This window comes from Drosophila kikkawai, chromosome 3R (assembly GCF_030179895.1).
Source record: "Drosophila kikkawai strain 14028-0561.14 chromosome 3R, DkikHiC1v2, whole genome shotgun sequence".
Classification (NCBI taxonomy): domain Eukaryota; kingdom Metazoa; phylum Arthropoda; class Insecta; order Diptera; family Drosophilidae; genus Drosophila; species Drosophila kikkawai.
In genome coordinates, this window is record NC_091731.1 from 30,091,825 (window position 1) to 30,105,822 (window position 13,998).

Consider the following 13,998-nt stretch of genomic DNA (forward strand, 5'->3'; position numbering starts at 1 on the left):
AAATTTAAATATCCATATACTTAAAAAAGAACATATATTCCATAGAAGAACCCTTCAATAAATTATGAACGCAATTAACCCATCAGTTTTAATGGCAATCTATTAAGGTATTTGTAGTCAAAAATAGCCAACATAACAACATTGCTTAACATTTGTAAGGTAAACTATCAAAAAGGAGAACACAACTCACCTGTTGTCGGCTCCTTGGTCAGTGTCAGTCCATTGTGGTCGGTTAGCAGCAGCAGAAGGATCTCAATCAGTTGAATCACAAAGAGGCGTCGATTGTAAAACAAAAACATTGCAATCCAACGTTATTTGTCACCGATAACGGGGCCGGGCTCCTTTCTTTTGGCCCAACCGCGATTGTAATTAAATATATTTATATGGTATATATCTCTTTATTTTCCGGTCGCGATTATTGGAACGTTAACGAACTCTTCACACTGGCAGTCAATTCGATTACCAGGAGCATTTTCCCATTGCTGCTCTCTCACGGCGATGTTTGGCTTTCGGAAATGGACGGAAATGGGGGAGAAATCAAATCACCGAATTTTATTTACTAATCTAATGCACACACCCACGCACGCATCCACCCACACACACAGCCGTAGTCGCGCACACACACAAAAGTATGCTAATATATTTTGGGCACACGCATAAATATTTTACGCGAGCAACAGTGCGTATACGTAATTTGTTTAATAGTCCGCACAAACATGCCGCTAAACACGATGGCCCGGCGCCAATGTCATTTGTTGTCAGCGCTCAAATCGGGAAATTGATGGAAGTATAAAGCGTTTTCACGGCGGAGCTTGGGGTAGGGGTGTGTGTTTGTGGGGCACAGTCAAGCCTGCCATTTGGGGGATGAAATTATATAACTGCCAATTTTACAAAGAAAAGAACATTCAAAAACATTCGATAAGAATTAGACCATAAAATTACATACATTCATAATACAGCATAAAAAAAATAAGACCATAAAATTGGAAAATCATGAAAAATTACATAAAATATTATTCGTTGATGCTATACTAGTATGTGCGAACTTCCAATCAAATGAAATAAAGTTTTACAAGGGAAAGTTCAGGTCTAAAGTTGTTTTTAATATTCCATGATTTACTTGATTACACTTTAGAAGCTATAAAGTTGTAGAAAGTTTTTCTAAAAGCCAACCAAAGTTTGCCCCCTTGGGTCTGGGCTGTTTTCAAATTAAAGTTATGTTGTTTCTAAACATTAATTTAAAATAGTTTTTATAAAGTTTGAATTTAAGAATAGTTTTAAATATTCCATAAGGTATAGATAGGTCAAAGAGTTTTTAGGTTTATTAGAATACTTTTTTGGAAATTTTAAAAATGATTTTAGAAAACATTTGTCTATTAATTAAATTGTCAACATTATTTAAAGTAATAATTTTAAATAAAATTTGCTTTGAATGTCCCCCAAAAAACCTATAAAGGATTGTTTATACAATTAAAAGTGTCATTTCTGTCCTAGTAATAACTTCTTCTGAGAAGCCTTTTAGCCTGTTCCTATCTCAACCCCATTCACCGCTAATTTAACATCCTCTCTCATCCTTTAATCGGCATTAAATTTGTACAGGCTTTTTGAGTGTATGTTCGGATTTAAGCTGCCATAAATTTGCAGATTCTTCTGCTCAGATTCTTTGAGGCAGTGCTTCCTCCTGCTCTCTCGACGTTTCCATTACGCACGCATCACCATAATAATAATAGTAGTAATAATAATAATGATGATGCTGATGCCGAGATGCTGATGACGGTGATGATGCCACATAAAAGGCGACGGGGCACATTTCAATTCCACAAAAGGCGCGTGTATCTCGAAGATACATTTCTATCTCGAGTGCGCGAATTCGCGCGGCAAACCAAAGCTCCACAAAAAAAAAACTCGCATAAATGAATGCTAAAATATATTTCGGCGGCGTCGCCATTACTATTATATATGTTGTTGTTGTTGTTGCTATTGCTATTGCGTTTTCAACTATCAAAGGCTTTGGCAAAAAAAAAAAAAAGTGCAAAAAGTAATGCAAAGTAAAGTAAAGCTCGGAATGTCGTAGCACAGACGAAGTTTTTGTACACTGAGACAACGAATTGTAAGATGGAAAAATACAGGATCTAGATATATTTTCCCATAAAAATAACTTTTAAAAGAGAGAGAGAAGTCACTTCTTTCCCATCATTATTCCATGCTAAGGAATTCTAGTGCAACGCAAGCGGAAAATGGACTGATGATGACGTTCTTAACCCTAACTAACATTTTCTGTACAAAGCAACGATTTTTTTAAATTTAAATTTTTAATAAAGTTTTAATATCATTATTGTTTAATATTATACGTTATGTTAAGTATCCAAACATTATGCTATTACTTAAATACTTGCATAAAGTCTAATAAAGTACCCGAAATATACTGTATCTCAAGTCCAACTCATATAATAATACGTATAAGTATATATTTTTCTCTGCGTGCACATATGACAATTGGTTTTTTGTTGGCTTTGCGAGAGCAGAAACAAAACAGAAAAAAAAAGATTCAATAAATCAAAAGAAAAATGCAAAAAGTGCTTGGCGAATTTTAAGCTTCGCTTTTTTGCTGCCGGCGAATGTTTTGTATACAGTTGCGTTTATTTGTTTACAGCCCAGCGAGTTGGCCGCTTTGTTTACAACTTTTTTATTTCACTTTTTTTTTATAAAAAATACCGACATGTATAAATTTCAGCTGTGGCTGAAAAAGTTTTGGTAAAATAAAACCGAAAATTGGGAGATAAGCAAAAAAGCGATGAGCTTCTGAGCGGAAATCATATTGGGGTAGTTGTTGTTATATAAAACAAATTGTATGCGAATTTTTGCACAAGACACACAGACACACACGCACACTAGCACACTGGCAAGGAATCAGGCGCTCAGCATGGAGAACAGGAGCGAACCGGAGGGGGAGGGAGTTGGAGGAGGCGAAGCCAGAGGAAGCAAGAGAACAAACGAATTTCAACGACGCAAATTTCGATTTCCTCGAAATTTCTACCTTCTATTATGCTCGCTCTGCTCCTTCGTCTGTTTCTTCTTGCTTCGTTGCTTCCTCCAGCATCATATACATTTTGTTTGCGAAAAATAAACGAAAAAAAAGGAGGAAAAAACACAGAAGAAGAAGCAACAGCAGCGAAGCTTTTGCTTTTGTTTGTTTGTTTTTGCTACGCTCTTGCTGTGGTTTTTGCTTTTGCCTTTTCTTTGGGCTCATGCTTTAACTACTGTACTTGTTGTCTTTTCTTTTCTTTTGTTTTGTTTTCTATTCCTTTATCCTTTCGGGCTGGCTTTGTTTGTTTGGAATTCGGCAGTTTTTAAGTATTTTTGCCACCCCCACAAAGGCACACAAAGGCTCTCGCACACACACACACTCCCACGCACTCCACGCACTTTTAGTCTCTTTTTCGGCTGCTTCTTCTTTGCCGCCGTCTTGTTATTCTCTTTGTTGTATTATGTCATAATTTATTTTCACAGGACTAAACAATGCCGGAATTTGCACAATTGATAAAGCCAATGAATCACATTTCGTTTTCGTTTTCATTTTCATTTTGCTCTCTCTTACTGGCCGCCGTTTTTTCTCTCTTTCCGGCTGCACCGGCTCCTGTTGCCTCCACCGCCCCTCCAACTTCACCTTCACCGCCACTGCCTTTGTTGTCTTTTTTGCATTTCCGGTTTATGTTTGTGTTTGTGTCACACACGCATTCGTAAATAAATTACGCGCACAATTCAATATTGGAGCTGCAATTATTGTTGTTTAGCTTGTTTAATTTTTTAATTTTTGTTTGTTGCACACACAAACACACAGAGAATCGCAAACTCGCCAGCGCCGGCAAGCAAAAATTACTCGAGAAACGCGCCCGCAAACACCCAAGCGGAGCAAACACTTGACGTCACTTTTTTCTAAGCAAAAAATCTAAGGAAAAAGCTGATTTTAAAAAATAATTTGTTGTGTTTTTTTTTTTAATTTTAAGTATAAAATATTAAATCTTTCGGGACAGACGCAGTTTTGTCCATTTTAAATCAACGCACCATCCACCATCCCGATTCGCAACTGAACACGAATACGAACTGAGCCTGACTGAGTATCTGTATCTGAACTGAGTGCTGAAACGAATACCCAAACCCACTGTTCGAAATTCGAATGGTTTGAATTGTTTGCCCGAGTGATGATGCAAAAAAAGCTTAAAAAGCTCAAAACACAGCTGAAAAAAAGCCAAATTCACGGGAGAAAAAGCTAAGAAGAGAGCTGATTTTTAGAAAATAATATATTTTTTTGAGTAGAGTTTAAGTTCTGGTTCGATTTTTTTTTTAGAATTTTTTTTTTATTTTAGCTTTTGTTTAATTGTAGCTTTGTTTTCAAAAATCTAGCCTTATGGACGCTCATCACCTGACAACACTGTTACCGGGTAAAAAGAGAGCGAGAGAGCGACCAAAGCTCTCCCGCACAAATGCTAATAAGCATATACACAGATACACACATACACATACACACACGCGCACCGGCCGGCTTTTCCAATCCCCTACACATAAGATAATGCGGCATTTGGGCGTACTTTATGAACAGGCATACAACATTTTATATGAAATAACTAAATTCCATAATGATCTCGTAGTGGTGTGGAGTAAACATCAATAGACCACTGAGGAAACTATTTTTTTCCTTTAGTAAATAAGATCCGAGTTAAGTTTTGGGAGATTCCCTATAACTTCTATACCTCGAAATATTTATCAATACGATATTTAACACAAAATGGTTTAGCTATTGGGTTATTATATTATATAATTGAATTGAATAAGCTAACCTTAGCTGTTTCGCCACAAATATTGTTGGAAAGGGGGCCGTTTTGCATTGAATTAACCAAATCCCCCCTTAATGATAGTAATTATGTACATACGAAATATGAGATTAACTAAATAATTTTAGAAAAACATTTCAAGTGTCGGTTAACATTTGAGAGCTTTACTTAACCGGGTAAAAAGAGAGAGCGAGAGAAAGAAAAATTCGTTCTCGCCAAAGCTTGTAACCGCGACGCTGGCAGAGGCAGAGCTGCGAGCCATTTCTTTGAGCTTCCATTTTGCAACTTTTGTTTTTGTTTGCGAAATTTCAATGGCAGCCGCGGCGCCGGCGTCGACAGCGGCAGAGGCAGTAAAAGCTCTTCGGGCTTATGAATGAGTTGAAAGCGAAGGCGCAAAAACAAATACCAAAAACAATAAAGTAAAAGAGCGAACCAGATGGAGCCTAAAAAGATACTAGATACATAAGTATAGCGAATATATCGAAGTCTGTCTTTATTTAACGCTCTCCATTACATAGAATTGGGTGGCGTGATTTTTTACAATTTCCATTTCGTGTAAAAGTGACTGGAACCCAAACTGATTAGCTACGGTCCGTGGCTCTACTACTGGCTAGGATAGGTCCCATTAATCCGTGTCGGAACGCGCTGATGTCTTCTTGGATTTCTTATGTTTGCGCTTCTTGTCGCGATGTCGATCCTCCGGACTTGACTCGCGCTTGCTCCGAGTGCTGGGCTCTGGTTTGGCCTCGTTTCCGCCTGCCTCGTCGGATTCGGCTCCGCCAAATGCACTCTCGGCTACCCGCTCCTCGTCCTGGAGCTTCTTCAGGGTCTCGGCCTTCAAGCGCTCCAGCTCGTTGAGCTCCCGTGTGGTGCGCTCCTTCTCCAGCTCATCGTCGCGCAGCTTCTCAGCCCGACGCTCCTCCTCATGGGCAATCTCCTTGCGGCGCTCCTCCTCCCGCTCGATCTCCTTGCGCATGTGTTCCTTGAGCAGCAGTGCAGCCTCGGCCCGCTTTTGCATCTTCTCGCGGGCCGCTTTGTCCCGATCCTCATCCAGGGGCAGGGCTGAGGTGAGCTTCGGCTCCGGACTGCGTGAGCGGCGACGGCGGGAGCGACTCGTTGAGGGACTGCGACTGCGTGAAGAACTGCGGCGGCGACCACGGCTACGGCTGCGTCTGTTGTCCGGGGAATCGTGCCGCCTTCTGCCCGGAGAATTCTGTCGACGCCTGCCAGATGATTCCTGGCGCCTTCTAGCAGGCGAATCCTTACGCCTTCTATCCGGGGAGTCCTGCCGCTTTTTGCCTAGCGAATCCTGACGCCTTCCGTCCGGAGAATCTTGTTTTTTGCCAGGAGAATCCTGGCGCTTTCCCCTGGGGGAATTCCGACGCTTTTTGCTTGGAGAGTCGTCGCGGTTTCTGCTAAGAGAACGCTGTCTTCTCTTGCCATGAGAGTCCTCTCGCTTTCCCCTGGGTGAATCCTCTCGCTTTTTAACTGGGGAATTCTTCCGCTTTCTGGTGGGAGACTCATCTCTGTGATTTCCCTCCTCCCTCTTTCTGTCATTGGAGTCCGCCCGCTTCTTGGCTGGCGATTCCTGACGCTTTCTGCCTGCCGACTCTTGCCGCTTAGAGCTCGGCGAATCCTGCTTGCGACCACGACTGCGGGAGCGCTGCGGACGCCGGCGATCCCCGCCGGGAGAGGCCCTTCCTCGAACTGGAGACAAGGGGAAACGATTGCGGTAATCATTATCCTGTGATCGCGAGCGGCGGCGACGATCTCGATCTGCAAATGGATTGCGGCGATTGCGATTTAACTGATTTTGGCCTTGTCCCTGATTCGGGTTGGGATTCTGGCCAGGTCGCCGGGCGGGCGAGCGTTGCTGGCGACGTGCAGGGGACTGGCGACGAGCTGGGGACACGGAGCGACTGTGCTTGGCCCTGGATTTATCGTCGGGCTTGCGATCGTCACGCTTGGAATTTCGATCCCTGCTGGCCGCAGCCTCCACCTTGCTCTGTGGCTTGCTGGGTGGCTTCACCACCTCCTGCTCCCGCTCGGGTTCCGATTCGCTCTCAGTCTGCTGCTCGTAGTCCAAGGCATTCATGTCCATCGACTTGCGCCGCTTGACAGGACTCCCATCCTTCGGTTTCTCGCTGGCATTATCCCTCTCTTTATCCTTGGCCTTGCCGCGCTCTGATGTGTCCCTCGACTTGGGTTTATGGCCTGGAGAGGATTTATCCGGCGTAAGTTTGCGGCCATAATTGCTGGCGTGGGTGGTCTCAAAAAAGGCCACATTTTTCGGTTGTTTGGTGGCCTCCTCGTGACGACGCTTTCGCTCATTCTCGCGCCGCTTCACCTCCTCCTCGCGCATCTTGCTCTCCTCCTCAAGGCGCTCCAGATCGGACAGCTTAATGGTGCGCTTCTGGGCATGCTTCCAATGGGGTGGCGTTGTGCTCTTCGAACGACTGCGTGAGGGTGTGCGAAAACGCTGGACATTTTTTATAAAGTTAGTTATCTTGCCAAGCTGAAGAAGGAATTAAGAGAGTGTTTAAACTTACAAATACGCCGCGACCTTTGACAATGCGACCGCTGCGCGAGGTGGGCTGGGCCTGTCTCTTCGACCAGCCAAAGTTGTTGCGATTGCGGTCACGATCCCGTTCCCTATCCTGATCCCGCTCCCTGCCTCGATCGCGGTCCAGTCCCCGTCCGCCACGATCCTCGCGATCCCGGGACCTAGACCTCTCGTCGCGCATCAGAAATCTGTTCGATACCTGGAAAATAATTAAAATAATATTTATAATGAATTTAAATATTTTTTAAAGGGATTACAAAAAATGTAAAAATAATATAATATATTTTATAATATAATAAAATATTTTAATAATATATTAAATTTTTTTAATATATTTAAATATTTTTTTAAAAAGATAAAATACAATTTTAAAGCCCACCTCTGGTATCTCGTCCGGATCTATCTTTGTAATTGTGACCAGTGGGTGAAGCTCACCCTCCTCCCGCTCTTCATCATCGTCATCTGGCGGAATATGTTCCTCGCGACCATTGCCACGTCCTGTAACTCCAGTGCTAAACAAAAGTGTTAAACAATAAATAAAATACATATTAAAATCTATTTAAACTTGAATTATAATACGACATACTCTTCACTATCGCTGGACTTGGTTTCCTTGCGATTGCGTTTCTTCTTTTTGTCCTTGCGCACAGCCTTGGCCTCAGCCCCACTCTCCTCGCTGTTGGACTCATCAGTGGCTGCCGAGCGTCGCTTGCGCTTTTTCTCTTTTTTAACTAATTTAGGGTACATATAAAATCAGTGTAAATCATGGATTGTTTTAGCTTTGCATACCCTTGGTCTGTTTTACTAGCTCCCCACAGTTGGCTATGGCCGCATCCTGGAGCGGTCGAGAGTTCCGATCGATGGGCAGCTCCTCCAATTGTCGCACCAACTCCTGGCCGGATATAACTTGACCGAATACAACATGGATACTGGAAGGGAAAGACATACAATTATTAATAAGACATTTCCACTCCTGTACTTTTGTGATGGCTATACTTACTTGTCCAAATGTGGCGCAGGCTGTGTTGTACTACAATGAGAAACAGAAGAAGAGAAAAATATTCTTTACACTTTGCTAACTTTTTGTTGCTTTGCAATTAGGCAGGTTGTTGTTGGTTGTTTGTTGTTGTTGTAATCGATGTTGTTGGTTTGGTTCAGCTGATGTTTGCTGTGGTGGTGATGGTGGTAGTAGAGGCGGCAGTTGGTGGAGACAAAGTATAAAAGGACCGAAGGTGTAGACAGGATTTGGCAAGCCACCAACACCACCGTCACATTCTGTCATCTGGCATTTGGCAGATGCGCAGCTACAGAGATCCAGATCCTCAGACTCAGATCCGGTGAAGACCAGCCGACAGAGAGACAGAGACCAAGGACCGAAGACCAGGCAGGGAGCAGAAACACACAGAGACAGAGAGATAGGGAATCAAGCCCGGCCGGGCTACGTCCTTTCACTTGGCTTTCGACCCACAAAACCAAATGCCTTGGGATGGTTGGTTGGATAGTTGACTGGGCATCTGGTGCATCTGCCTGTCAGTCGATCAGTCGATTCACGAGGATCTGTCCACTGGGCAGTTGTGGGACGCAAGCTCGGTTTGCTGCCCACGGGCTACGGCTAAATGGCAATAGATTAATGAACAACAACAGACGTTTAAATAGATAAAATATAGAAGGCGGATAGTTAATTGGGGTGCCTGAAACAGAACTGAAACTAAATTTACGAAGGGGTTAGTCCGGACTCCGCCGGTTGCCGGTTTGAGGCCCAGGAATAGGCGCACTTACATAAAGAACTGCGAACCATTGGTGTTCTTGCCCCTGTTGGCCATCGACAGCAGGAAGGGGCGATCGTGCTTCTTCTCAAAGCTTTCATCTGCAAATATTTATAATTAGGCTTTAGATGGGATGTCACTTTACTTCGTTTATTAATAGGATTTGTGGGTATATAAAGTAAAATACTTTAAATAATTATTTGATTATATTTCATATATTTTATAATTTCATAAATGAGTACAAGAAAGAACATTTTTTATTGGTACCGCCAGTTATTATTCGTTGATCTTATCCGTTACCCACTGTATTGATTTTATTTGCAACCACAGACCCCCAGCATACACACACCCTAACAGCCACACACACACACTCACCCTCGAAAGTGCCGCCATAGATGGACTCGCCGCCTGTCCCGTTGCCAGCACTAAAATCACCCGCCTGCACCATGAAATCCTTGACCACCCGGTGGAAGATGACGCCCTTGTAGTGGAGCTTCTTGCCGGTAACAATGCCCAGGCCTTTTTCGCCCGTGCACAGGGCCCGGAAGTTCTCTGCCGTCTTCGGCGCCACATCCCCGTACAGCTCGAAAACGATGCGGCCCACCGCCAGGCCGCCCAGCGATATGTCGAAGAAGCACCGCGATCGCGTTGCGCTCGCATCGCGCTTATTCACAGTCATTTTTTATTGCCGCAATTCACGCCTAAATGCAAATTAAAATCTTTATATTTTTTCACCGTTTTCGTTTTCGCGTTGCACAATGTCGGCGATGCCAACTCGATTCAAAGTTAGGGGTGGGAAACGTAATAGAAATGGCATAAGCAAAATATCGTATCGTTCACGAACATGTATCGGTATGTTTTTATTCAGTCATTTTCATATTCTTGATCAGCATCAACAGCGGAGTAGATCTAGTCATGACCGTCTGTCCGTTTCTATGCAATTTGTCCCTCAGTTTTGAAGCCATCTGAATGAAACTTAACATTATAACCGCTGTTTTTCAACATATTTTAATCTACTTCGATATAAGGTCATTTTGTATTATTTCAGATTTTTTTGAAAATCGGACGACTTTATCATATAGCTGCGCCATAGGAACGATCAGGAAATATTTTAAACAATTATAACTTTGCTCTTTTTCAACATATTTTCATATATTTTCAGGTATGTCCATTTTGTATTATATGAGATTTTGGGTTTTATTTTTTTTAAATCATAAATAATATTTGAACGATTGGTAAATGTATAGAAAAATCAAAATTTTTTTTATTTTTGGAAAAACTGTAGATGTATGTAAGTTTTTTAAATTTTATAAAAACCCAATTATTATATAATATGAAATTATATAAAAATTAATGAAAAATTTTTAATGATCCAATTGAAAACTGAAAGGGTATAAAAACTTATTTTATTTTATTTTATTTATTATTTATATTTCTATTACATTTCATTTCTACATTAAATATATCAAAATTTTAAGTTCTTTTAGAATTTCTACCACGGTTTGTATGGGGAATAGAACTGGCTATTAAATAGCCAAAACGGCAGCACTGGCAAGACGTGTTCTTTTTTGGAAAGCACAATAGTAAAGCAAATAGTTTATCAGAAAAAACAAACTAAGCGACGAAATTCCAGCGAAGCGACGACTGTCGCGATAAAAGGCCCGACAATCGCAGTGCAGCAGCAGCGACAACAGCGCAATCTCGGCCTCAGCTGACCGGAAAGTTAGTTCGGCGACGTGGAAAATCACCAGAAAAGAAAAACACAGCAGGCACCGCCAGCGGCAGCTCCAAAATGTGTGGAATATTTGCATACCTCAACTACCTGACGCCCAAATCGCGGCAGGAGGTGCTCGATCTCCTCCTGCAGGGACTCAAGCGGCTGGAGTACCGTGGCTACGACTCCACGGGCATTGCCATAGACGACCCCAATCCTGCGGAGGGCAACGCCATCGTCATGGTCAAGCGGACCGGCAAGGTGAAGGTTCTCGAGGACGCCATAGCGGAGGTGTGTCGCGGCGAGGACTACTCCCGTCCCATCGACACCCACATTGGCATCGCCCACACGCGCTGGGCCACCCACGGAGTGCCCTCCGAGGTTAACTCGCATCCCCAGAGATCCGACCTGGAGAACAGCTTCGTGGTCGTGCACAACGGTATCATCACGAACTACAAGGATGTGAAGACGCTGCTGGAGAAGCGCGGCCACGTGTTTGAGTCGGACACGGACACGGAGGTGATTGCCAAGCTGGTGCACCACCTGTGGCAGAAGCATCCTGGCTACACCTTTGGCGAGCTGGTGGAGCAGGCTATCCAGCAGCTGGAGGGCGCCTTCGCCATTGCCTTCAAGTCGCGCCACTTCCCCGGCGAGTGCGTGGCCTCTCGGCGTGGCTCACCGCTGCTGGTGGGCATCAAGGCCAAGACCAAGCTGGCCACGGACCACATACCCATCCTGTATGCCAAGGCCCATAGGCCACATGGCCAGCCTCAGCAGCAGGCCTTCCAGGTCCTGCCGCCCGGCGATTGTTCCGCCGAATTTCAGCCTCTGGAGCACAAGGAGGTCGAGTACTTCTTCGCCTCCGATGCCTCGGCGGTAATTGAGCACACCAACAGGGTCATCTACCTGGAGGACGATGACGTGGCTGCTGTCAAGCGGGATGGCACTCTCAGCATTCATCGGCTGAACAAGTCCTCCGACGATCCGCATGCCAGGGAGATCATTACCCTCAAGATGGAGATCCAACAGATCATGAAGGGCAACTACGATTACTTCATGCTCAAGGAGATCTTCGAGCAGCCAGAGTCGGTGGTGAACACCATGCGTGGCCGGATGAGGTTCGACGCGCAGAGCGTTGTCCTCGGCGGCATCAAGGAGTACATCCCAGAGATCAAGCGCTGCAGGCGCCTGATGCTCATTGCCTGCGGCACCTCCTATCACAGTGCGGTGGCCACCAGGCAACTGCTGGAGGAGCTCACCGAACTCCCCGTTATGGTCGAGCTGGCCTCGGACTTTCTCGATCGCAATACGCCCATCTTCAGGGATGACGTGTGCTTCTTCATCTCTCAGTCGGGCGAAACGGCGGACACCCTGATGGCCCTCAGGTATTGCAAGCAAAGAGGAGCCCTCATTGTGGGCATCACCAACACGGTGGGCAGCAGCATCTGCCGGGAGTCGCACTGCGGCGTGCACATCAACGCTGGACCCGAGATCGGTGTGGCCTCCACCAAGGCCTACACTTCTCAGTTCATATCCCTGGTGATGTTCGCTTTGGTCATGTCGGAGGATCGTCTGTCTCTGCAGCAGCGGCGGTTGGAGATCATCGATGGCCTGTCCCAGCTGGACGAGCACATCAGGACAGTTTTAAAGCTGAACTCACAGGTCCAGGAGCTGGCCAAGGAGCTGTACCAGCACAAATCGCTGCTGATCATGGGCAGGGGCTTCAATTTCGCCACCTGTTTGGAGGGAGCGCTGGTAAGGGATAGTCTATGAAGTACACATCACTTAGAAAAGTGGAAATGACTCATGCCTCTCATTTACTTATCATGCTTATCTGCGCAGTTGTTTAAACAGAAGTCTTCTTAAAGCAAGTTCACGTATAGAAAGGTTTTTTTCCAAAGATTTAATAACAATTTAAAAGTGAAGACGTGGCTGGGATTGATACTTTGAATTACATTAACTAATTTAATTTATTTAGAAGAATTCAAAAGGCCAATTTAGTATTTTAAGTCTAAGGATTTGAAGCCACCTATATTATAAAAACTAGTTGGGAAAATTACTTTTGTAAACAAATCAATTAGGTTATTTTTTTGTTTAGCAAAAATTTTATTAGCAAAAAAACCCAATTTCCACAAAAGTTTTATAGGAATCCCAAGATTCAATGCCCGCAAAAACTATGATTAGCATTTTTTTCCAAGAAAGTCAAAGGTGATAAGAAACGTATACTTTCTGATAACGAAAAAAAAAATACAATCTAAAGTAATCTACAAATTCGTCTCGCATTTACAGAAAGTCAAGGAACTGACCTATATGCACAGCGAGGGTATACTGGCCGGCGAACTTAAACACGGACCCCTGGCCCTGGTGGACGATGAGATGCCCGTACTGATGATCGTCCTGCGTGATCCTGTGTATACCAAATGCATGAACGCCCTGCAGCAGGTGACGTCGCGCAAGGGAAGACCTATCCTGATCTGCGAGGAAGGCGACACCGAGACCATGTCCTTCTCCACCCGCTCGCTCCAGATACCCAGGACCGTGGATTGCCTGCAGGGCGTGCTCACGGTTATCCCGCTGCAGCTGCTGTCGTACCACATAGCCGTGCTTCGAGGCTGCGACGTGGACTGCCCCAGGAATCTGGCCAAGTCCGTGACCGTGGAGTAGGCTTCAAAACACGCCCAGGATTGCCCACACCAAGAATTCCATTTTATTATCTGCCTGAGAAAGCCCAAAACTTTAGGAATTAAGTCGAAATCTTTTGGTATTTGCACAGATTTTAAAAAAGCGACCTTACTCCATTTTATCCTCTGTGCCCAATCCGACCCAAGTCGGATCTATTAACCCCTGCATTTTGTAGCCTTACTGACCCATTTGTGTTGTCGAAAAATTACTATTTGTGAATGTGCAATTGAAATATAAATATTTCCCAAACTTTTCTTTAAATGAATGTGTTTTTAACACCTTAAATTATTGGGGAAACTATTAAATAAAAAAATCAACCACTTATAATTCATAGAAAGGAGAATATCCTGTGAATTAGATAATCTTTACTTTTTCGGTATGATTTTTTATTTCAAATTATAAGGAAGGAGCCTGTATTTTTACGGCCTTTAAAATTGGATA

General features: G+C 43.9%; 3 protein-coding genes across 4 annotated transcripts in view; 1 reads left to right on the forward strand and 2 right to left on the reverse strand.

The window, feature by feature from the left end:
* The window catches only part of plum, a 69,306-nt gene extending 65,168 nt beyond the window's left edge, over positions 1–4,138 (reverse strand). The window contains exons 1-2 of one of the 2 annotated variants that reach the window (XM_070286981.1): positions 4,066–4,138; positions 191–506 (exon numbers count right to left, since the gene is read on the reverse strand). In XM_070286981.1, the coding sequence (XP_070143082.1) occupies positions 191–299 (109 nt within the window). In that variant the 5' untranslated portion in view covers positions 300–506; positions 4,066–4,138. Of the gene's footprint in view, positions 1–190; positions 1,103–4,065 lie in introns of those variants that run through there. The other variant, XM_041775466.2, reaches the window with a different exon arrangement.
* Positions 4,139–5,299: 1,161 nt separating this feature from the next.
* On the reverse strand, positions 5,300–9,944 carry Moca-cyp (nuclear cyclophilin protein Moca-cyp). The gene is made up of 8 exons (XM_017171118.3): positions 9,537–9,944; positions 9,175–9,262; positions 8,396–8,425; positions 8,185–8,324; positions 7,982–8,126; positions 7,775–7,907; positions 7,382–7,594; positions 5,300–7,311 (listed from the first exon to the last, which is right to left on the reverse strand). Exons 1-8 carry the CDS (start codon positions 9,838–9,840, stop codon positions 5,458–5,460), a joined length of 2,907 nt encoding a protein of 968 aa, XP_017026607.1. The 5' UTR covers positions 9,841–9,944; the 3' UTR covers positions 5,300–5,457.
* A 767-nt stretch (positions 9,945–10,711) lies between these two features.
* Positions 10,712–13,818, forward strand: Gfat2 (Glutamine:fructose-6-phosphate aminotransferase 2). Its single transcript, XM_017171119.3, has 2 exons — positions 10,712–12,630; positions 13,165–13,818. Exons 1-2 carry the CDS (start codon positions 10,954–10,956, stop codon positions 13,537–13,539), a joined length of 2,052 nt encoding a protein of 683 aa, XP_017026608.1. The 5' UTR covers positions 10,712–10,953; the 3' UTR covers positions 13,540–13,818.
* Positions 13,819–13,998: the final 180 nt, after the last annotated feature.

Excerpts from the sequence above, each read along its gene's own strand:
- Moca-cyp (XM_017171118.3), bottom strand. The coding sequence starts at position 9,840 with ATGACTGTGAATAAGCGCGATGCGAGCGCAACGCGATCGCGGTGCTTC. Across the intron at positions 9,263-9,536 it reads CTATGGCGGCACTTTCGAGG|ATGAAAGCTTTGAGAAGAAG; the intron begins GTGAGTGTGTGT and ends AAATATTTGCAG. Across the intron at positions 7,908-7,981 it reads AAGTCCAGCGATAGTGAAGA|CACTGGAGTTACAGGACGTG; the intron begins GTATGTCGTATT and ends ACTTTTGTTTAG.
- Gfat2 (XM_017171119.3), top strand. The coding sequence starts at position 10,954 with ATGTGTGGAATATTTGCATACCTCAACTACCTGACGCCCAAATCGCGG. Across the intron at positions 12,631-13,164 it reads CCTGTTTGGAGGGAGCGCTG|AAAGTCAAGGAACTGACCTA; the intron begins GTAAGGGATAGT and ends TCGCATTTACAG.